We start from the raw sequence: 23,399 nt of genomic DNA on the forward strand, positions 1-23,399 counted from the left end.
GCCTGCGGGCGCGCGTGGGGGCGCTCGGAGCGGTCTCAGGAGCTCTGAGCCTCCAGATCTGGAGTCCAGTGCCCTGCCGAGCCCGAGCCCCAGCACAGCCTCCCGTCGCGTCTTCCCGCGGCCTGGGGGTCCCCGCCCGCTCAGCGCCTCCCACGCGCGGACTCCTAGGCTGAGCGTGCCGGGCAGCTGGGCCCACGCGAGGGCGGGGCGAGCCGGGGCTTTGTGTTCAAACCGGCCAATGGGTGGCGGCGGTGGGCGGCAACGGCCGGCAGGGCCTGGCCAATGGGCTGCGGCCTGTCAGCGTTGACTGACAGGCGCACACATACACAGTCGGCCACACGCGCGCCGCCCGGCCCCACTCGCGCAGCGCGGGCTTCCGCCGGCCGCATTGTCCGCCCGCCTGCGTCGTCCCGCGTCGCCGCTCTTCGCGTGCCCGCGCGCCCGGGGCCCGGCCGCCGTCTCGCCCTGCGCGGAGCACCGCCCGCGGGATCCCCACGCGGAAAGGGGGCGCGCCCCGGCGGCGGGCGGGCCTCGAACGCCCCCGGCCGGGTTAGGAGCCGCCGCGGCAGCAGGTGAGTGCGGGCGAGCGCAGGAGAGGGTGAGGGGCCGCGGGCTGGCCTGACCCCGGGTCACCGTCGGGCCGCTTGGGCGGGGCCGCCCGACCAGGCCTGCTTCCTCCTCTCCGGGCCGCGCTGGGCCGGCTCCAGTCCCCACCCGGGTCCGCGGCCCGCGCCGTGACTCACCTCCCGGCCCCCGCCGCGCCCGCCGCGCCACTGGTCAGCCGGGAGGGCGGTGTCTGCGGGCGAGACTTCCCGGGCAGCCTCCCGGGAGGAGGAGGGCAAAGGCCGGCTGCCCCAACCCGGCCCCGGGCAGCGTCTACGGGTTTTGTGCCAGACAAGCGGTTTCCAGGGACAGGCAGTTCCCAGCCTCTGCCTGTCAGAACTCAGGGCCTCGGAGGAAGGCCTGTTTTGTTCAGTTCTAAAACAAAACAAAACAAAACAAAGCAATGGGGGCCGCGGTGTGACTTACAGAGCCTTGAAGGCGCGCCTTTGGTGACAATTTCTGCAGGTTCGGCCTGTGGGAATGAAGGCAGGGGGAGTTAGCACCGGCCGTTTGGCACGTCCCACAAGGGCGTGTGGCCTGACTGTGCCCAGGGAGTGGAAATGTCACGAGGAAGATGCCCCAGATCTGGGTTAAGTCTGAAGATGGATGGAGATGTTTGTGATGGGGAAGGGCGGAATTGAGAAAAGCATGTCGCCCAGCTGAGAAGTGGGGAAGGATGCTTTAGGTGAGCGTTTCTTAACTGATTGTTGGGGAGGAGGTGGGGCGGGGGTGGTGTCTGTTCTGATGCCCAGTAGTAGATTTCAGCTCCTAGAGGCTCACTTCTTGTTTTGGAGAATGGGGCCTCGACCTTTTTCATCTTGTGAAACCCAGACTCAGTGGTAAGCTGTTTTGTGATGCCAGGATACCTCAGGAAAGACTAAGAGGCATCTCTGGGAGTTCTGGGAGGGCAGAGGCGGGTGCTGACAGTTTCAGCACTCCCCACTCAACCCCCATCAGAATATTTAGTTCTTCCCAGCAGCAGCTTGGGTATGGTATAAACATGTCGCCTTGTTTCTGCTCTGGGCAAAGGTGTCACCTCCTTCAGCAGGACAGGGGCTAAGAGGAGTCCCTGTGTGGGCAGCTGGAGGCTTCAGGTAGGGGTGGCACAGGCCAGGGCAGGGAGGGGGGATTACCTTATAAGGACAGGAATAGACACAAGGACCCAGGCCAACTTCCTGCTTTTTGTACTACCAATCGGTCCCTTTTCCAACACCAGCTAAAGTAGGGGGGGATGCCAGATGGGCATCTGACCTGGGAAGACGCCAAGAAGGCCAGGACATGAGGCTGCTTGTGTTTCAGAGGAGGACTTTCTAGCTGGACTAACCAGACCTTCGGGTTTCTGCAGCCTGGGTTGGGAAGTGTACTTCTATACCTGCCACGCAACCCAGAGAACGGGTCATTTAAGTATCAACCAGGAATATTAGAAGTGATCAAAAGTCACAAGCAAGTGCTAGGAATTCTCAAGTGACTTTGTCATACAGGCCAGCGGAGGCACTAACGTTGAGACTCCTCATGTTGGCAGTCGAGGACTTTGAATTTGGGTGTCTAGACCTTAGCGGTTCATTAATCTGCCTCCAGTCACAGAATGCCACCTTTTGCCAGATCTTTGCACTCTGGCTTCCTTTGTCCTCATTATCAATTCCAGAGCCTTGATCTCTGCCCCATGTGGTGACCGGCACTGACTGTAACTCATGCTGCCCTCCTCCTCCCTATTTTGTTAGTTTGCTACCAGATATTTGTTGTGTAACAAGTTTGTATACAGCCTTGTTTTGCACATGTGTGGGGCTAAAAAAGATTCTAGAATCTTCAATACATTCCTGAAACAACTGGAAAACTTTATGGCTGAGTAGAAAGACCCAGGCCCTACAGCCTGTCAGAGCTGAGCCGAAACCCTGGCTTTGTCACTTACAGGCTGGGGACTGTACGCAAGTTACCCATTGCCTCAGTGTCCAGGTTCTTCCCTTGTAAATGGGAGTCATGATACCTACCTTGCTTCTAATGATCATAAATGGGGTATACAAGGAGCCTGGACCCAGCAGACACTTACATTTTATCATCATCTTACCAAGATGTGGCAGCACAATGTGCACCATGGGGACAGAGTGCGAGCACCATTAGGACATAGGTGGGAGCCTGGCCAACCTGGTGAAACCCCGTCTCTACTATAAAAAAGAGAAAAAAGAAAAATGCTTTTGACTGAGCGTGGTGGCTCATGCCTGTAATCCCAGTACTTTAGGAAGCCGAGGTGGGTGGATCACCTGAGGTCAGGAGTTTGAGAGCAGCGTGGCCAACATGGCGAAATCTCCTCTCTACTAAAAATACAAAAATTAGCTGGTCACAGTGGCGCACACCTGTAATCCCAGCCACTTGGGAATCTGAGGCAGGAGAATCACTTGAACCGGGAAGGTAGAGGTTGCAGTGAGCCGAGATTGCACCACTGCACTCCAGCCTGGGCAGCAGAGCGAGACTCTGTCTCAAAAAAAAAAAAAGAAGAAGAACATAGGTGGGGTCTACATGGGGAAGGTTTTCCATCAAGGTTCGCTGGGGCCCTCGATCAACGAGCGTATGTCAGCAAAGGGACACAGCTAGAGCGAGACTGGGAGAAGTCTTTAGGGAGAAGGCAGGTGGGATGGCTGGACGACCGGGCGTGCAGGCAGTGACCAGAAGTTTGCAGGTGCCTGTCACGTGCCAGAGTCTCTGCTACTTGTTAGAGGTCGAGGAAGACCCAGTTCTGGCTTGTGCGGAGCTCAGCACCATGAAGGATAAAGACAAGGAAACTGAAAATTGGGAAGCCTGTGGAAAGCGCCCTGGAAGAGGCTCCAGAGTCACTAAGTGAGCCCCAGGCCGGGCACGACTCCAGCCAATGCACAGTGCGGGGGTGCTTCACAGATCCCTGCCTTGCCCCCCATCAGGGCTGTTTAGACTGAATGCCAGGGGTCGGGGGATGGTCTGTTCTCGGCTGTGAGGTGATGCCTCCATTCCACCTCCTCCAGAGGGGAGCTGGGGACAGCCCCAGGCCTCACATCCAGTCCTCCTCCTCCTCTCTCTCCTTAGATTCTCTTCAGGGGAAGAGTCCACATCCCACCTCATCATGTCCCGAAGAAGCCAGCGCCTCACGCGCTACTCCCAGGGTGACGATGACGGCAGCAGCAGCAGCGGAGGGAGCTCAGTGGCCGGGAGCCAGAGCACCCTGTTTAAAGATAGTCCTCTCAGGTAGGGACCCAAGGGAGTGCCACAGCCCCTGGCGACCCCACATGCTTTTGGTCACTGCCCGCACGCCCTCTAGTCCAGCCATCGCCCTGCCTTCTTGTTGCAACCTTCATGGACAGAGATCGAAGGACGTGGGCCCCCGGTCAAGGGGGTCCTGCCTTGCTTAATGTGTATGAGCACGCAGCACCCCTTCTTCTCCCCGCGACTGTGAGCCGGGCTGCTGCCCTGATGCTTAGAAAACAGGAAGTGGTAGGCCGGGCGCGGCGGCTCACACCTGTAATGCCAGCTCTTTGGGAGGCCAAGGTGGGTGGATCACCTGAGCCTGACCAACATAGTGAAACCCTGTCTCTACTAAAAATACAAAAATTAGCTGGGCGTGGTGGTGGGCAGCTGTAATCCCAGCTACTCAGGAGGCTGAGGCAGGAGGATCGCTTGAACCTGGGAGGTGGAGGTTTCAGTGAGCCGAGATCATGGCATTGCACTCCAGCCTGGGCGACAAGAGCGAAACTCCATCTCAATCTCAAAAAAAAAAGGAAACAAAGAAAACAGGAAGTGGAGAGAGGCAGCTTCAAGCATAAGCCAGGCCGGAAACCCCAAAACTGCAGGCTGGGCTCACAGGAACCCCCTCTGCTCTGGACGGGCGTGTCAGCCTTACCATCCTTCCTGGCCCCACGCCCGCATGTCTCGCCACCTGTCCGGCCTCAGCAGCTGGCCAGCGACACAGCTGAGGACAGGCGCAAGTCCTCAGGCCACTGGGAAATGGGCTGCAGCGGCAGCTGCCTGGTTGTCCTGCCCCTCTCACAGACATGGGGCCCGAGGACAGGCCCTGAGGCCTCTCACAGACATGGGGCCCGAGGACAGGCCCTGAGGCCTCTCACAGACATGGGGCCCAGAGGACAGGCCCTGAGGCCTCTCACAGACATGGGGCCCAGAGGACAGGCCCTGAGGCCTCTCACAGACATGGGGCCAGAGGACAGGCCCTGAGGCCTCTCACAGACATGGGGCCCAGAGGACAGGCCCTGAGGCCTCTCACAGACGTGGGGCCCAGAGGACAGGCCCTGAGGCCTCTCACAGACGTGGGGCCCAGAGGACAGGCCCTGAGGCCTCTCACAGACGTGGGGCCCAGAGGACAGGCCCTGAGGCCTCTCACAGACGTGGGGCCCAGAGGACAGGCCCTGAGGCCTCTCACAGACATGGGGCCTGAGGACAGGCCCTGAGGCTTTGGCTAGCTCCGAGGCCAGGCCAGGTCTGTCTGGTTTCAGTGGGTTATAAAGTTTGAATCTGGCTCCATCCCTAGCTGCCGCTCCCTGTCTTGCCCATCTGCTGGTGAGATTCAGAGATAACAGGAGAGGAAGTGCCAGCATTGGAAGAGTCAGGGGAATGGCAGCTGCAAGTTGCCTAGCAACAAGGGAACCTGCACTAGGCAGGGCTGCAGGCTGTGGCTTTCCTTCATGCTTCTGGCTGGGCTCACCTCCCTGCTCCCTGCCTCTGCCCTCTCGGTTGTCCCACAGGACCTTGAAGAGGAAATCCAGCAACATGAAGCGCCTGTCCCCAGCACCACAGCTGGGCCCATCCTCTGATGCACACACCTCCTACTACAGTGAGTCGCTGGTCCGTGAGTCCTACATCGGCACCGCGTTCCCGCCCAGGAGCGCCCTGGAGGAACTGCACGGTGATGCCGACTGGGGTGAGTGTGGAGCCCTCTTCTCCTGGGGCTTTGCTTCCTCCACCTCCTGCGAGATACTCCTCACAGTGTCCCCTGCAGTCCCCGGGATTCCCTCCTCAGAGCACCTCTCTGCCCAGGCCCCACTTTTCAGAAGCTCTTGGAGGCCCAGAAGAGCCCCTGGTTCTTCCCTGCACAGGCGAGGACCTGCGGGTGCGGAGGAGGAGAGGCACAGGCGGCTCGGAGAGCAGCAGGGCCAGCGGGCTCGTGGGGCGCAAGGCCGCCGAGGACTTCCTGGGCTCTTCTTCGGGCTACTCCTCTGAGGACGACTACATGGGTAGGTGATGCTTCCTCCCTCCCGAGCAGATCCGAGGCTGCTGGGAAGCCTCAGGAAGGCTGGGCGGAGAGCCCCGGGGAGCTGGAGAGAGGGCAGCATGTGGCAGGCACACTGCCTCTCCCACGCCTGGCGCTGGATGCGCTCCAGCCTGGCCTGCGGTGGCCCCTGGCGCCCTAGGCTGTGACCGCCCCTCACTTCTCTGTCCTCCCCACCCCACAAGTCTGTGGCGACCTAAGGCCAACACCCTTGCATTCAGGCCCATTCCAGCACTTTCCCGTGGGGCTCCACACACGGTGGGTGCTCAGTCATTCTGAGTGGTGTGCAGGTCAGACCCCATCATCTAGTTCTGAACAGAAGCTTGAGGGGTGGCTGGTGAGGAGAGGGATGCCAACAGGAAGCTGTCAGAGGAAACGGAATGGTCTGTGTGGGGCTGCGGGGATGTGAAGGAGGATAGGTGACTTCTGGTCTTGGCTCACAGAAGACAGTGAAGGAGGAGGCTTGAAAGTGACAGAGGCTGAGCCAGTGTCCTCGTTCCCCGCAGGCTACTCGGACGCGGACCAGCAGAGTTCCGGCTCACGGCTCTGGAACGCCGTCTCACGGGCGGGCTCCTTACTCTGGATGGTGGCCACTTCGCCAGGTGGGCTGCAAGCCGTGCCCAGTTACTTCCATTCTTGGTGGTAGTGCTTTCTTACCCATCTCTCTGCAGTTGGGCATCCTGCCCATGCAGAGAGACTGTAGGACTGTCGGGGAAAGGTCATTCTAGAATAATCACTGGGAGCCCAGGGCTGTGGGGACCCCCTCGCGTGGAAGGGAAGGAGCAGCTGCAGAGCAGGACAGAGGGTGTGAGCAGGTGGGATCCCAGGAGCTGGGTCCTGGTAGGGCAGGACAGAGGCATACTGGCAGGTGGGGGTGGGGTGGGGGCAGGGAGGACGACAGACGGGACAAGGGAGTGGTGCCCCCAACCACCATGTGGAGCCTTAGGCTTGATGGTCATTCTTCTAGGCCGGCTCTTCAGACTTCTCTACTGGTGGGCTGGCACCACCTGGTACCGCCTGACCACAGCTGCCTCCCTCCTTGACGTCTTCGTTTTAACCAGGTGAGCGAGACTCCACCCTTGCCAATCAATCACAAGGCCCTGGGGTGAAGGGACTGATAAAGTGTGTCAACCTATAATGTTCGATTCTCTGAGGGTTTTCCCCAGTTTCCCTGGACCTTTTATTAGTGATCACGGCGTAGCCTCCCCACAGCCCACCCCAGCCTGACAGAGGATAGACTCAGAGTCAGGTTTTCAGGTTTTTCTCCCCAAATCGATAGCCCTTCGAGGCAGGATTCCAGAGCACGGATTGTTTCTTCTTGGACACATTCAACTAAACACCACCCTCGTCCAGCTGTGCCTGGCTCTCAGACACATGATGGCTTTCCTCCTGCAGGGGAGGCCCACTGACTCCAGGCAAGAAGTGGGGTTTCCCAGAAAGTCCATCTTCCTTCCTGGGCCTGGGACAGTCTAACACCCCGAGTTCCCCACTCATGGTCAGAGCCACAAAGAGGCTCTGCCTGAGGATGCTATGGGTTCATTCCCCAAGTCCCTAAACCAGCAGAACCAGGACTTGGCAGAAGAAAGAACATGGAACCCAGAAGTCAGGATCCCTCTGGCCACAGTCCAGGTCTGGGCAGAGAGGACAGCTGGCCACACTGAAACAAGGGGCAAGGATGGGTTTGTGTCACCAAACAGGTTCCTTGTTATTATTTAAGGAGTTACTTTTTTTCTATATTTGCATACTTAGAGGACCTGTCCAAATAAAAATTTTCGAGTTTTTCAAAGACCACACTATTTTTAATAACATCAGTAAAATTCAGTAAAAATTGTCCCATCACTCTAAGACCTGCCCAGCAGGAAAGGCTCTGATGTGTCCAGGCTGGCCCTGGCATGGTGAGAAGCTCAAAGCTATCCTCCTTAGCTCTAGTTCAGCACCCAGGAAAACATCTCAGGGTACTCCCTGGGTGGAACGTGGAGGCCTGGAGCTCCCCTCACACCTCTGCCTCCCCTGTCCTGCCCTTCCATGTGGTCTAGGCGCTTCTCGTCCCTGAAGACGTTCCTCTGGTTCCTGCTGCCGCTGCTCTTGCTGACGTGCCTGACGTATGGTAAGCCTGCCTGGGGAGAGCGGAGGGAGGCACGGAGATGTGTTCACCAGAGGGTGGTGACCCTTGGCAGGCAGGGAAGGGGCAGGATGGGGTGGGGTGAGCCCGTGCCTGGGCAGGGCCTGAGTTCTGGACCCTGGATCATCTCTGCATGACCCTCCCCACCTCTCCTGAGCGTCCTTTGCGCCGCCCTGGGCAGGAGCACACCCTAGTGCTGCAGCATTGGGTGAAGAGTGGGATGCCCTCCCGTTATCATTAGCAGTCATCCTCCCTCCACTCCAACAGGGACATCGGCTGTGAGGGAGTTACTTTTACAAGATGAAGTTAAATCTTGAGCTGTCTTTAAAGTAAAAACAATGAAGCAGCAAAGGGAAATACATGCTTTTTTTTTTTTTTGGACGGAGTTTTGCTCTTGTTGCCCAGGCTGGAGTGCAATGGCACGATCTCAGCTCACTACAGCCTCCACCTCTCAGGTTCAAGTGATTCTCCTGCCTCAGCCTCCCGAGTAGCTGGGATTACAGGCATGTGCCAACACACCCAGCTAATTTTGTATTTTTAGTAGAGATGGGGTTTCTCCATGTTGGTCAGGCTGGTCTCGAACTCCTGACCTCAGGTGATCCGCCCGCTTTGGCCTCCCAAAGTGCTGGGATTACAGGCATGAGCCACCGCGCCCGGCCATAAGTGTCTCTTTTTACACCAGTCACTTACCAGCTGCCCTGAATCATCCCAGGCGCTAGCACAGGCCTGCCTTGGTTTTTTGTTTGTTTTGAGACAAAGTCTTGCTCTGTCACCTAGGCTGAAGTGCAGTGGCATGAACACAGCTCACTGCAGCCTTGACCTTCTGAGCTCAGGTGATCCTCCCACCTCAGCCTCCCAAGTAGCTGGGATTACAGGCACGCAGTACCATTCACGGCTAATTTTTTGTATTTTTAGTAGAGACGGGGGTTTTACCATGTTGGCCAGGCTGGTCTCGAACTCCTGACCTCAAGTGATCCACCCGCCTTGGCCTCCCAAAGTGTTGGGATTACAGGTGTGAGCCACTGCACCCAGCCCTTTCTTGTTTATATAGGCATTTTGTGTTCAGCTTTTCACTTGACAGCTTTGCTAGTTTCATATGAATTGCCTGTGTGACTCTCAGCTCAATTTTAATGACTGTACCAATTAAAGATTGTGTTTTATTATCTCTTGAGAGTTCGTTTAATAAGCTTAATATCATTTAACTTGTATTTCTTTTATTAATAACAGGGTACAACACTTTTCCAAAAGTTAGCTTCCTTTTTGTGTTTGCTATTACAAGAACAGCTGTTTCATATCCAGTGGAAACTGAGCACCACCCTTAAAATAATAATAATGCTTCCCTTTTTTTGAGACAGAGTTTTGCTCTGTCGCTCAGGCTCAAGTTCAGTGGCACAATCTTGGCTCACTGCAACCTCTGCCTCCTGGGTTCAAGCAATTCTCCTGCCTCAGCCTCCCGAGTAGCTGGGATTACAGGTGCATGCCACCACACCCAGCTAATTTTTATATTTTTAGTAGAGACAGAGTTTCGCCATGTTGGCCAGTCTGGTCTCAAACTCCTGACCTCAAGTGATCCACCTCCCTCGGCTTCCCAAAGTGCTGGGATTACAGGCCTGAGCCACCGCGCCCAGTCAGTGATTATTATTATTATTATTATTTTGAGACGGAGTCTCGTTCTGTCACCCAGGCTGGAGTGCAGTGGCGTAATCTTGGCTCACTGCAAGCTCCGCCTCCCAGGTTCACGCCATTCTCCTGCCTCAGCTTCCTGAGTAGCTGGGACTACAGGTGCCCGCCACCGTGCCTGGCTAATTTTTTGTATTTTTAGTAGAGACAGGGTTTCACCATGGTCTCGGTCTCCTGACCTTGTGATCTGCCCGCCTCGGACTCCCAAAGTGCTGGGATTACAGGCATGAGCCACCGCGCCTGGCCCAGTGATTCTTTATAATTGCATAGCAATGTACCCAGAGAGCACTTTCCTATGCATTATCTCAGTTTAATTTGAGCTTCACCGTGGCCTCGTGGGGTTGCTGTAGTCGGTGCTGTGAACCTATCACGTGGAAATGCGAGTGGAGGGGGCTGAGTGACCTGTTCAGGGAGCGTGTGCATGAGGGCCATGTCCACGCTGGACTTCAAGCCCCACGAGCATGAGCTTCCTTTTGCACCTGCCAACCGCTGGTGCTTGAGTAGCAAATGGAGGTTTATCAGGACAGAAAGCCCTCCCTCTCCCACTCCCCCGCCACCTGCCCCAGAGCTCAGGAGTAAACAGGTCTCAAACAGATGGCCCTGACAACAGAACGAACATGTCTGTGTGGCTGCAGCTTGGTGCTCATGTCTGGGCAGCGAGCAGCCTCTCTTAGAGGGGGTGGTGCTTTCTGTTTCAGTGATTCTCAGCCATGGCAGCCCATGACAGTCACCAGGGAGGTTTACAAACCCATCTAAACAGGGGCCCCACCCCAGGCCAATTAGCTTGCTCTTCGGAGGGCAGGGCCAGACCTGGTGGTACTAAAAGCTCCCCAGGTGATTCTGACGTCCAGACAGGGCTGAGAACCACCATCAGATCCTCTGGGCTGTACCCTGGATCATCCCTAACTCGTTCAAAATGTTTCCTCCAAGTTTTCCCATTTATAGAAAGATGAAGGATTCCCGCGGGAGTGTGAGAATGAATTTCTCTGAGGTTGTCGGGTGGAAGTTGCCCCCTCAGAGAATGGGGGCATCTGCATCCCTCTGATGCTTCTGGAAGGGCACAGCTCCACGAGTGGGACAGGCCACGAGCGCTGGCAGGGATCAGGCAGCCATCCTCCTTGGCACGTGCCTCTTGCTGGAGGCCCAGCTAGGGTAACACCCTCTCCCCTGTGCACAGGCGCTTGGTATTTCTACCCCTATGGGCTGCAGACATTCCACCCTGCTTTGGTTTCCTGGTGGGCAGCGAAGGACAGCAGGAGGCAGGATGAGGGCTGGGAATCCAGAGACTCGTCACATTTCCAGGTGAGTCTCTAAGGGTGGTAGCTCCCAAAAGTTTAGCAATAATTAGGTGACAGTGAAAGTGGTGGGTGCGCCCTCAGCCTGCCTCACACCGTATACACAAAGCTGAGGCGAACTGTTAGTTGCCACCCTACGAAGCACAGAAAACAGAAAGAAAAGGAATCCAAAAAATTGTCTTGTCTACTTTGTTCCTTTTTGATACTGTTTCACGAATAGTTACTGAGCACCTTCTATGACTAAGGTAATATCCCAGTCAGTTACCTCTTACCACAGATAATCCTCCCCTAAAAGCAGTGGCTTAAAACTACAAGCATTTGATTAGTTCATGAGTCTGTGGGTTATCTGGGTGGTCTTTCTGGTCTGAGAAAAGAGAAGCAATCTTGGCTGGGCTCGTACTTGCCTGTGTGGATCTGTCTGTCTGCAGTTGGCTGGCAGGGTCAGCTGGGGGCCAGCTGGCTGAGGCCCTTGCCTAGGACAGCTATACTCCATGTGCACTTTGCTCACCCGGCAGGCTAGCCCCAGCTGTTTCTTACCACACCCAGGCAGGGTTTCAAGAGAGAACCAAGGCAGCCAGACCTTTGAGGCCTTGATCCAGAACCAGTACACCATCACTCCCACCACATTCTGTTGGCTACAGCAAATCTCAGAGCCAAATCCAGATTCAAGGAGAGGGAAATAGACTTCACCTCTCAGCAAGAGAACGCACAAGGTCGCATGGCAGAGGTGCGGCTGCAGGGAGAAGTGAGGAATAGTGGCCATTTTTATAATCTGCCAGAGTCAGATGGATCAGGCCCAGGCTGTGCCCTCAAGGAGCCTGCAGTTAGCATAACCAGAAAGCAAGGTGAGCATAGGTCCTGATACTGACAATTTAAACCTCTAGGCCAGGCCTGGTGGCTCACACCTGTAATCTCAGCACTTTGGAGGCCAAGGTGGGAGGATCACTTAAGGCCAGGAGTTCGAGACTAACCTAGGCAACACAGTGAGTCCCTGTCTGTATTTTTAATAAAACTCTTCATTTTCTAATTATAGTTATTTGACTTGCACTTACACCTCACTGAATTTAACTTGGCATCATATTTTTATTATTCATTCAAAAATTGTTTGAGACAGGGTCTCATTCTGTTGTCCAGGCTGGAGTGCAGTGGTGCAATCATAACTCATTGTAACCTTGAACTCCCAGGCTCAAGCGATCCTCCTACATCAGCCTGCCAAGTAGCTAGGACTACAGGTGTGCATCACCATGTCTGTCTAATTTTTTTTAAAAATTTTCGTAGAGACAGGGTCTCACTATGTTGTCCAGGCTGGTCTTGAACTCCTGGCTTCAAGCACTCCTCCTGCCTCAGCCTTCCAAAGTGCTGGGATTACAGGCATGAGTCACTGCACCTGGCATGTTATCACTTTTTACTTTTTTTTTTTTTTTTTTTTTTTTGAGACAGAGGCTTGCTCTGTCACCCAGGCTGGAGTGCAGTGGCACGATCTCGGCTCACTACAGCCTCCACCTCCTGGGTTCAAGCGGTTCTCCTGCCTCAGCCTCCCGAGTAGCTGGGACTACAGGCGCGTGCCACCATGCCCAGCTAATTTTTTTATTTTCAGTAGAGACAGGGTTTCACCATGTTGGCCAGGATGGTCTCTATCTCCTGACCTCATGGTCCACCCACCTTGGCCTCCCAAAGTGCTGGGATTACAGGCGTGAGCCACCGCATCCAACCAGTATCATATGTTTAACCATCTATTTTTGTATATATTACTTTCCAGACCATGATCTTTCCAATTTTATTATATGTGCTGCCAAAGTGAGTACCAGACCATGATCTTATTATTTTACAAAATAATGATATGTCATCTATGACTTTTCCTTTTTTCACCATTAAAGACATTAAATACAGTTCAATTTCAGAGCCATCTCTTCTGTAAAAAAAAGAGTGAGTAAAAAAATAATAATAATATATCTTGTATTAGCAACATTTGCATGAAGTTAAAATAAAAACAGCTTCCTGGTCTGGGTGGGGCTGGTGGTGAGGCAACTAGGGGGATGGGGCAGAGGATTTTTTGCTGGTTTCTGTGGGCTTTTTTTTTTTTTTTTTTGAGACAGAGTCTTGCTCTTGTTGCCCAAACTAAAGCACAGTGGCACGATTTCATCTCACTACAACCTCCGCCTCCCGGGTTCAAGCGATTCTCCTGCCTCAGCCTCCTGAGTAGCTGGGATTATAGGAGCCTGCTACTATCCCCAGCTAATTTTTGTATATTTAGTAGAGACAGGGTTTCCCCATATTGGCCAGGCTGGTCTCGAACTTCTGACCTCAGGTGATCCATCAGCCTCGGCCTCACAAAGTGCTGCGATTACAGGCGTGAGCCACCACATCCAGCCTGTTTGTGTGCTTTTTGAGTCATGCAAATGTAGCGCCTATTTAAAAACCAAAATTTCTAAAACTCAGAACCTCTGCTGCTCAGTAGCTCCCTGCCCTTTATTTGACAGTTTTTATCACTTCTCTTGGCAATGATTTTGTTGTTAAGCCAACAACGTTCTCAAATTCATGACACACTATCAAATGCCACCCTCAGTCCAAATGACATTTATTCAATTTTCTCTGTGGGGCATCCTGCTAAAGAGGAAAAAGAACATATTTTCCAATTATTCTGTCTCTTAGCCATAGTTGCCTAGGAAAAGAGTGAAAGCCATTGAGAGTGCACAGGCTGAACTCACAGCCCTGGCTCCCCTGCCCCTGCAGGAGGCGGGGAAGGAGTGAGTTTCAGGCCAGCAGGGTCCATGGCCCCCTGCAGCCATCCTGAAGCTTCCAGTCCTCCTCTTGGACCGTCACTGCACTCAGACCTTCTCCCCAGCCCACCTTCCTTCCTCCTCTGGGATCAGACTTCTGTACTGTGTCCTCAGGGACCCTCCTCTGTGACCAGCACCCAGTGATCCCCGGCTCCCGGCACCCCCAGCTCAGAGGTCGGCAGCCCCTGCCTATGAGCTCCAGCTGGCCCTGCATGGACTTATGCTGGAATATCTCTGGAATCTTTTCCCTTTCTTCCTGTGTTGGCTGTGTCAGGGTGGTCTTTGGGAAGCACTGTCATCCAAGGGTCCCTCACTCAGTGGCTCTCTCTCCGCCCTGCCAGGCTGAGCAGCGTGTTATGTCCCGAGTACACTCGCTGGAGCGGCGTCTGGAAGCTCTTGCTGCTGAATTTTCCTCCAACTGGCAGAAGGAGGCCATGCGGCTGGAACGTCTGGAGCTGCGGCAAGGGGCTCCTGGCCAGGGAGGCGGTGGTGGCCTGAGCCACGAAGACACCCTGGCACTGCTGGAGGGGCTGGTGAGCCGCCGTGAGGCTGCCCTGAAGGAGGATTTCCGCAGGGAAGCTGCTGCTCGCATCCAGGTAGGAGGCGGAATACCTCAGGGTGGGAGGTGGGTGACACCCCTAGGAACGCCTGAAGGTGGCCAGCAAGAGAGAGAACAAGTGCCATTTGGGATCAGACAGCTCTGCCATTTGGCAGTTAATCCCCTTCTCTTTTTCTTCTTTTTTTTTTTTGGAGACAAGGTCTCACTCTGTCACCCAGCCTGGAGTGTAGTGGCCTGATCTCGACTCACTGCAACCTGTGCCTCCCGGGTTCAAGTGATTCTCCTGCCTCAGCCTCCCGAGTAGCTGGATTACAGGCGTGCACCACCACATCCAGCTAATTTTTTTGTATTTTTAGTAGAGACAGGGTTTCACCATGTTGGCCAGGCTGGTCTCGAATTCCTGAACTCAATCTCCCCAAAGTCTCCCAAAGTCCTGGGATTACAGGCATGAGCCACCACGCCAGGCTTCCTCACCTTCTCTAAGCCTCAGTTTCCTCCTCTTTGATGGAGGCCATCGTGTCTCCCCCACCCCTATAGTGAGCTGTGTGAGTAGAAGGCCCCAGCATGGTGCCTGACACCACACAGGTGTGCAGTGGAGATGAAGCAGGAGTCTTGCGTGGTTCAGAGAAGCAATGTAGTCTGAAGGCTGAGAGCCGGCCAGGGCTTTGGAAGCAAACACCTTGTCTGAATTCCAGTTCCACCACTTCCTAGTCATAAGGGTCCCTATAAACATGACTCTGTCAGACCTGTCCTCTCACTGCTGTCTGACAGGAAGAACTGTCTGCCCTGAGAGCAGAGCATCAGCAAGACTCAGAAGACCTCTTCAAGAAGATCGTCCGGGCCTCCCAGGTCAGTGGGCTTGGGCACTCAGGGCCTGTGACCGGGTCCTGACCCCATCCAACATGTTCACCTCGGACCCCTCAGCCCTTCCAAAGGGACTGCTTGGGTGTTGCATAGGGAGGGGTGTGCCCTCCTCTGACTTCTCTGTTTGACCCCTGACCCCTTAGTTGGAGAGCTGCGCAGGGGCTCCCTGGGGTGTGCCAGGGCACAGCGGCCTGCCATGCTGGTGTGCACGTGCTGAGTGTGGGTGAACGGATACCTCAGTATGTTAGACGTGGATGAGACTCATGAGGGCTTTGACCAGGAGGCCAGTTTGATTTTTGCTGCAGGGGTCAGCAACCACACCTTGGGCAGGGGTGTGGTTAAGCAAAGACGCTAACAGACAGCAGATCCTACTCTGGAACACCAATTTCTGAGCTGGGCATTTCTTGTGTTTGTCTCTTCTTCCTACACAGGAGTCCGAAGCTCGCATCCAGCAGCTGAAGTCAGAGTGGCAAAGGTACTGGGTACCACCAGCTAGCCTCGGCCTGCTCCTCCCCAGTCCCACCCACTCTCCAGGCAGGACTGGGGAGCAGAGCCCCAGAGCAGAGAGTTCTGATTGTCTTGCCAAGCAGAGGGTTGTGGGGAGGGGCTGAAGCCCAGCTCAGGACCCCTGTCCAGGGCCTGTCTTTGAGGTGCCATGGAGGTTAGCAGGGGGGTCCTGAGGGCGGGGGGCAGGCCCTGTGAGAGGACCTGGATTCATTTATAGACATAGCATCCTTTCTTACAGCCTCACATAACCGCCTTCTCATGCCCCAGATGTCCATGCTTGTGGAAGATGTGAGAGGCTGAGGCAGAGTAAATTATGGACTCTGGGCTCAGAAAGGGAGCAGGCTCAGAATTAGCTCCTTGGCACAGGCAGGCCAGTTCCTGGGCACCTGCACTGTGTTCTGCAGCCAGAACCCCCAGGAGAGGCCTTGCCCCTTCTCAGGTTCATGATGAGTGCTGGACACCCGCTGTCAGGACAGGAATCCACTAGGGGGTCCTCTTTCTTCTTCGCTGTGGCCTTACCTCCCACCAAAGAGATCTGAGGCTTACTTTTCTCTCTCTGGGACCAGCATGACCCAGGAGTCCTTCCGGGAGAGCTCTGTGAAGGAGCTGAGGCGGCTGGAGGACCAGCTGGCCGGCCTGCAGCAGGAGCTGGCGGCTCTGGCGCTGAAGCAGAGCTTAGTAGCAGATGAAGTGGGCTTGCTGCCCCAGCAGATCCAGGCCGTGCGGGACGACGTGAGTGGGAACCACCAGGGCCCTGCTGGTCCCTCTCCTCCTCCTCTGAGACCACATGTCCTGGGGCCTGCAAAGCAGGCACCCCTTGCCCCTGCAGCCTCTGTTATGCCCAAGAGACTGTGGTGCTGGCCTTGGCACATGTGGGCTCTCATTGACAGGCATTCTTCCTGTTTTTCTGTCAGTGCCCATGGAGAGTGTTTATAACTCTCCTCCAGTGGCCTCCCTCCTACCCTATCTCTGCTATCCAGCTAAGCACTGACCCTGTCATAGCAGCTCCTGCTGTCCCTGCAAGCCCCCCAGGGTGACACCCTTTTTGGTTCCCTTAGGTGGAATCTCAGTTCCCAGCCTGGATCAGTCAGTTCCTTGCCCGAGGTGGAGGGGGCCGCGTGGGGCTCCTTCAGAGAGAGGAGATGCAAGCTCAGCTTCGAGAGCTGGAGAGCAAGATCCTCACCCATGTGGCAGAGATGCAGGGCAAGTCGGCCAGGGAAGCCGCAGCCTCCCTGGGCATGACACTGCAGAAAGAAGGTGTGATTGGAGTGACAGAGGAGGTGAGGCCCACATGCCCCCTCCACACACCCACCCACAGCTCTCCTCCCTGGGAGCCCTGGACAGTCCCACACTGCCAGCTCCCTGGCAGGTTCCACGATGGAAGTGCCAAGCAGGAGGCTCTGCATGCTGTGGGGCCGGCATGGGTGGGTGGCAGTGTGCCCACATCTGCCTGGGCACCAGCACAGTGCAAGCCTAGAAGGGGTCAGCCCATGGGTCCTTGGCCCACGGCCACGAGGTGACAGGGGACGTGTCTGCTCCCTGCCACAACTGTCTCCTGGTGCCCGCATTGCAGCAGGTGCACCGCATCGTGAAGCAGGCCCTGCAGCGCTACAGTGAAGACCGCATCGGGCTGGCGGACTACGCCCTGGAGTCAGGAGGTACGTACCCTGCTTTCCTCGCTTTGCCTTGTCCTGGGCCCCACAATGGCCAGTCCCCTGGCACCTACCAGGTTGGTGGTGGGGCAGAGCAAGCAAAGCTCAGGATCAGCAGGTTACCCAACCTAGAACCCCCACAAGGCAGGTGGCAATTCAGGGAAGTCGGGACGTACCGAGCACCATCCTGGGCTGGGGAGAGGCTGACCTTTAAAGCTGCTCTGGGCATCTGGGTTAGGGTTAAAGACTAGGCTTGGGGCATCTGCCATCCACCCTCCGCGAGGAGACAGCCAGTGGCCTGAGCTGGGCCCTCCTGCCGTGCGGGAGTTCACCCTGCCTTCCTCTCCTGTCTCAGGGGCCAGCGTCATCAGCACCCGATGTTCCGAGACCTACGAGACCAAGACGGCCCTCCTCAGCCTCTTCGGCATCCCCCTGTGGTACCACTCCCAGTCACCCCGAGTCATCCTGCAGGTGGGCACCCGGCAAGCACAGTAGCAGCGGCTCTGAGCACACTGGGGGCCGGTCCCATCCGGGCTCAGCAAGAGCTAGACTCAGGGCCCTGTCTGACATGACTTTCTGCTCCTCCAGCCAGATGTGCACCCAGGCAACTGCTGGGCCTTCCAGGGGCCCCAGGGCTTCGCCGTGGTCCGCCTCTCTGCTCGCATCCGCCCCACAGCTGTTACCTTAGAGCATGTGCCCAAGGCCTTGTCACCCAACAGCACCATCTCCAGTGCTCCCAAGGACTTCGCCATCTTTGTGAGTATCTGTCCCGTGGTGGGGCCAGAGGAGCTGCAGGAGGATCCTGTGGGCCTCTCTACTGAGGATCAAGTCAGGGTCACCCTTGGACTGGGAGGGAGGGGAGTGGATTTGGAAGGGAGGAGCCAGGGTGGGAGACAGCGCTTCAGTCCATGTTACCTCAGGCTTTGGAGGCAGAAACTGGCCTCCAAAGAGAGTTAAGTGACTTGTCATAGGCCACGCTAGTGCCTGACCTGCTGGCTGGGAGGAGCAGGCACTGGAGTGGGGAGGGGTGTTCTCCCTGCTCCAGCCCCTCCCCACTTCCCTTCGCTCTCTTTGCAGGGGTTTGATGAAGACCTGCAGCAGGAGGGGACACTCCTTGGCAAGTTCACTTACGATCAGGACGGCGAGCCTATTCAGACGTTTCACTTTCAGGTACGGGATTCTGCTGTGCTAGCAAAAGCAGCGCAAACTGCCCATCCAGGCAGCAGGCGCTCCCTGGACACTTACCCTGCTGGGCATGGGGTTCAGAGAGGGAAGCCCTGCCCTCCTTTCCCACAGCTCAAGATGTGACATCCAAATGGGGTGTAAAGCGCATCCTGCAGATGTCAGCACAGGGGAAGGCACCTTCCAGAAGGGCAGCATAGGGGAAGCTTCCTGGAAAAGGACACCTAGGCAGGCTTTACACAGGAGGGGTTGGGTGGCCAGGAGAGAAAGGCTGGGAGAGGCATCTGAGGGGCCACCGCCAGCACGTGCCAGGGCGCGGGCATTCTCCCAAGGCCAGCTGGGGCCTCAGGCAGTGCACGTGGCTGAGACTTCAGTGGGCATTGGATCTCCTAGGTCAGTTAGAAATGCAGATTCCCAGCTCCACCCCAGGAGACTATGGTTCCTTAGGGCTGACAGGACCCAAGAGCCTGCATTTGAACAAACCAGTGGCCTAAGCCCCACACCGGGGGCGTCCTGGAGTGAAAAATTGGGTTGCAAGGGACAGGGGCAGGAAGAGGAGGCCGCAGAGGCAGGAATTCAGCCCTCAGGGGCCTGGGGGAGGCAGTGCTGTGCTTCAGGTGACAAAGCTGTGTCCATTTGACTAACATCACTATATGACTCAAAGGGGGCGAGCCTGGGCCTGGGAGACTCGTCAGGAAGTGGTTGCGGGGAAGCAGCCAGAACAGGATAGGTGGGGGAGAGGGGCGCTGGGATTGAGGACAAAGAAGTATCAGGGAGGGTCGTGAATGTCAGGTTGGATGGGGTGGGAGGAAGAAGCAACTGGGAAGGGGGCTGATGCGGAGCAGGGAGCAGGTCTGGCTGAGTCTGAAGCACCTATGGGACAGTCCGGTGGAGCTGTCAGGGGAGCCAGAAAGAACTGACTTGTCATCAGCTCTGAGGTGGCAACTAGGCTTTGAGAGAGGTTGGGATTTCTCTTTAGGAAAGTATAGAGACCAGAAGAGGTGGCTCATGCCTGTAATCCCAGCACTTTGCAAGGCCAAGGCAAGGGGATTGCTTGAGCCCAGGAGTTCAAGACCAGCCTGGTGAACACAGTGAGATCCCATCTCTACAAAAAATGTTTAAAAATTTAGCCAGGTGCTGGCCGGGCGCGGTGGCTCAAGCCTGTAATCCCAGCACTTTGGGAGGCCGAGACGGGCGGATCACAAGGTCAGGAGATCGAGACCATCCTGGCTAACACGGCGAAACCCCGTCTCTACTAAAAACACAAATTAGGTGGGCGAGGTGGCGGCGCCTGTGGTCCCAGCTACTCGGGAGGCTGAGGCAGGAGAATGGCGGGAACCCGGGAGGCGGAGCTTGCAGTGAGCTGAGATCTGGCCACTGCACTCCAGCCTGGGCGACAGAGCGAGACTCCGTCTCAAAAAAAAAAAAAAAAAAAAAAATTTAGCCGGGTGCGTTGGCGGGCACCTGTGGTCGCAGCTACTGGGGAGGCTAACCCTTGAGCCCAGAAGGTTGAGGCAGTGAACTGTGATCACACCACTGCAACTCCAGCCTGGGCGACAGAGCAAGACCCTGTCTCAAAAAAAAACAGGGTAGAGGACAGAATGATGTGCCAGAGAGAAGGGACAGCCAGCAGTATGATAGGCCTGTGGCATCTGCCCAGGTAAGATATGCTGCTAACACTATTCCCAACGCTGTCGCTAGACAGAGGCCTGATGGTCACTTGAGAAAGGAATCAAGTGTGCCACACATCAGCATCTATAAGCCCTCTATGAAGGTGGTTCTATCTGTTGATCACAATAAAAAAGCGATTGTGGATGAATTCATTCCGGCTTCAGATGAATCATGCTACAGGTGGCCCCTCAGCCCACTGGCTGGAAACACTGCTTGGGAGACTAAAGATCGGAGCCCGGTTCTCTTCAGAGCCCCAGGGGAGGAGCAGGGGAGCCATCTGGCCCTAGGCGAGGCTGTCTCCCCTTCCCACCTTGTCTGTCAGTGAGGCCTCAGGTCTCTGATGCTCTTAATCCCTTTCTTCTCTACCCAGGCCCCTTCGATGGCCACATACCAGGTGGTGGAGCTGCGGATCCTGACTAACTGGGGCCACCCTGAGTACACCTGCATCTACCGCTTCAGAGTGCATGGGGAGCCTGCCCACTAGCCCCGCTTTCTGGTGCCTGCTGCCAGCCACCTGGGAGTGGGTGAACAGCACCCCACCGCTTCCCCCACACGCTTGCTCGGCGCTCTGACTTCCAGGAGCACAAGAGAGGAGCCTGTGGCCCCATGCAGATGAGAAGGATGGGCAGAGTCTACTGAGCAGCAGCTGGCCCGAGGAGGTCAGCAGGATCCAGCAGCTTCCTTCTTCCTTCCCTCCGTGCCCGTGGCGTCTGCTTCCCATCCTGGGAGTGTGTATATATGTAGCATATCGTGGGGGTCTGGGACGTTGGGAGAGGTGAGACCTGACTGGTGTTGCCTGGGGTTGGGGGCTGGTGCCCGGGAGCTGCTGCAGGGAGGCCTATGGATGAAGCAGGTGCCAGGGCTGTGGGAGGGGCGAGCTAGGGCCTAGACTAGGTGAGCTGCCTCTGCCCCGGGGCAGGGAAGCGAGGCCCTCTGGGAGGAGGGTGCTCAGCTCCAGGGCAGGATGGGACTTTCCCCAGGTAGGAAGCGCCTGATGTAGAGCTGCCCAGCTCTCCTACAAGTTTAGTGCCCTCCACTTAGGGAAGCCTGAACCACAGGGTGCCTGAAGGCCTTCGACAAAAAGTATTTGTCCCGGGTAGAGTAGCAGTGCGCCATGGCGCTTCTTGTGCCCTAAAGGGGACTGGCTCCTGTGATCTTCTAAGGGGCCCAGGGCCAACCCTGTAGGCTTCCCCTCTGCTGGGGACAGTCGTTGCTTTTCTCTCTCCTGATGCTAGGTTGGGAGCACCCTGCTCCCCATTCCTGCTAGGACCTGCCAGTGCCCAAGCTTGCTTTCCACATTCTCCTGGGATACAGAGACCTAGACCTGTCTTTGGGGCCATTAGCATCTGGGGTTAGCAAGAAGAGTGGGGAGCATGGAACTCCTGGGCTCTCGTGGGGACGTTCAGGGTATCGGGGTGGGAGGTCTGTCTGCACTGGCCTCCCCGATCTAACCAGGCCCTGATGTAGGGGCCCTCTGCTCAGGCTGCCCCCTTGGGCTCTTGCAGCTCTTGTTCAGGTAGTGGCCCTTCTGGTTTGTTCTCTGTGGGGCAGTTGGTGGGGGCTGGGGGAAGAGGCTGGCAGAAGTTACCCTGGGTGGGGAAGGGGGAGGAGGGGACTCTTAGAGCCAGCAGGCCCCACTGTATTATGTATATATTTTTCAAGGTCTGTTTTTCTAACTGAAAAGCTAAGGGCTTGATTCCTAGCCCCGTTCTGTGGGGCACTGGGTGATACTCAGTTTCTTGTTCCTGGTCATGGAGAGGGGCCTGGGGCACTGGTTCCAGCTGTGTCTGGTGGTCCGGCTGCGGGGAAGGGGCAAAAAGGCAGGCAGGCCCCTTCACTGCAGTGCCGAGCCTCAAATCCACTCTGGAGCATGAGGCTGGATGCAGTGGTGGTGAGGCTGCACCTGCTCCATCCCGAGGCAGCCAGGCTTTGTTTTGCGCTCTTCTGTCACAAATGCTGCACTATTGGTTCTTAAGTTTTTTATCTCCAGATCCTAATTTATGCCTATGCAAAAAATAAATGATGCCCAAGAGCTGTGGGATGTGGCCTACATGTGGCTTTTGCATATTACCTAGGGCACCTGCTCTTGGGCAGAAGAGGAAATGACCTTTGCACATCACCTAGGGCAGCTGCTCTTGGGCAGATGAGGAAATGGATTCTTGGCCGCATGAATGTCACCGAAGACTTATTCCTAAAGTTCAGACACCCACAACTTTCAGCTAAAGCCCAGTTGTGGTGGGGGCGGGGCCTGGCGCAGGCCTCCTCCAGTGTCTGTGGGTTAAGGGCTGGCATGAGGAAGAAGTGAGGTGGCTTTATTAGCTGTCATTGATAGCCCCATCGCAAAGGGTGTGGCGGGGTGGCGGGGGGGTGCCTTCCTGTCTCTCAGTGCCACTGAACAGCAGCAGAAAAAGTTACACTTACCTACCGGCCATGTCCGCTTGGAGTACAGTGATTCTCCTCCATGGGAATTCGCTGTTTGCCTCTTGGACCTGTGGCTGGGAAGGGACAAGGAGGTAGGTCCCTTGAACAGCCAGCAGCTGCCAAGTCGAGGAGAAAAACAGGCCCTGACCTTTCCCACAGATAGCTCCCCAGACCTGGTTCGGGTGGTTCTATAGCCTGACCCTGGAGCCTCTCACACTGTGTTACCTGGCCCAGGGCTGCTCCTCATCATGGCTGAGAAAACAAAGTCAGGAACCCAGTCAGTAGGGAGGGCTGTGGAGATAGCCACAAGAGAGGAGCTGGGTGGGGCACAAATCCAGCCCCCAAAGCCTTGGCCAATGCCTCAGCCTCTTGGGAGACAGCTGGTCCTGTGCTCACTCCCCTTCCCTAACACCTGCTCTGCCTCTGGCACCATCTCAACAAAGGAGACGTCCCCGTGCAGCACCAATAAGCAAGCCCCTGAAAGTTGCCACACACTGTGGCAATAGCCCAGAGCCTGGGCTGGGCACGTGCCCTCTGCCCATCTGTACATTCAAATCCTACTGGGTCCTCACAGCACAGCCCTCACACTGCTGGCTCCACAGTACTTCCCCCAACCCAACTAAATTTATGCTGCCCCTGTGCATGGCATATTCATTCCTGTGACCTTCTCTGTGCCAGGGTGGCCGATAAGCCAGAACAGTCCTGACTATGGAGTCAGGGGTCTGGACATCCCCATCCCACCATCAATCACAGGCCTTACTCCTGGGAAGGACGCCACAAACACCTGCTGCACACACAGAAGGGTCAGGCCTTGCCAT

At 56.1% G+C, this 23,399-nt stretch overlaps 2 protein-coding genes across 9 annotated transcripts in view; one reads left to right on the forward strand and one right to left on the reverse strand.

Moving 5' to 3' along the window:
• The first annotated feature begins 332 nt into the window (after nt 1–332).
• SUN2 (Sad1 and UNC84 domain containing 2) lies at nt 333–22,210 on the forward strand. 6 transcript variants are annotated; one of them, XM_005567273.4, is made up of 18 exons: nt 333–572; nt 3,658–3,816; nt 5,325–5,500; nt 5,676–5,813; nt 6,292–6,450; nt 6,816–6,909; nt 7,885–7,955; nt 10,828–10,952; nt 14,067–14,321; nt 15,056–15,133; nt 15,580–15,623; nt 16,222–16,387; nt 16,714–16,935; nt 17,229–17,313; nt 17,663–17,778; nt 17,896–18,063; nt 18,385–18,477; nt 20,531–22,210. In XM_005567273.4, exons 2-18 carry the CDS (start codon nt 3,695–3,697, stop codon nt 20,642–20,644), a joined length of 2,226 nt encoding a protein of 741 aa, XP_005567330.3. In that variant the 5' UTR covers nt 333–572; nt 3,658–3,694; the 3' UTR covers nt 20,645–22,210. The 6 variants fall into 6 exon arrangements, with proteins under 6 accessions (XP_005567330.3, XP_015312674.3, XP_045219549.2 ...); XM_015457188.3 differs by having other exon boundaries at nt 6,355–6,450; XM_065522116.1 differs by lacking the exon at nt 333–572 and adding an exon at nt 1,185–1,288.
• The window catches only part of GTPBP1 (GTP binding protein 1), a 31,664-nt gene continuing 28,792 nt past the window's right edge, over nt 20,528–23,399 (reverse strand). The window contains exon 11 of one of the 3 annotated variants that reach the window (XR_012418728.1): nt 20,528–22,655. Coding sequence is in view for 2 of the 3 variants with exons in the window: in XM_074003750.1 (XP_073859851.1) it covers nt 22,578–22,655 (78 nt within the window). In the remaining variant the exon portion in view is untranslated. The remainder of the gene's footprint in view (nt 22,656–23,399) is intronic. The other 2 variants (XM_074003750.1, XM_005567266.5) reach the window with 2 other exon arrangements.

Source organism: Macaca fascicularis, chromosome 10 (genome assembly GCF_037993035.2).
Source record: "Macaca fascicularis isolate 582-1 chromosome 10, T2T-MFA8v1.1".
NCBI lineage: Eukaryota > Metazoa > Chordata > Mammalia > Primates > Cercopithecidae > Macaca > Macaca fascicularis.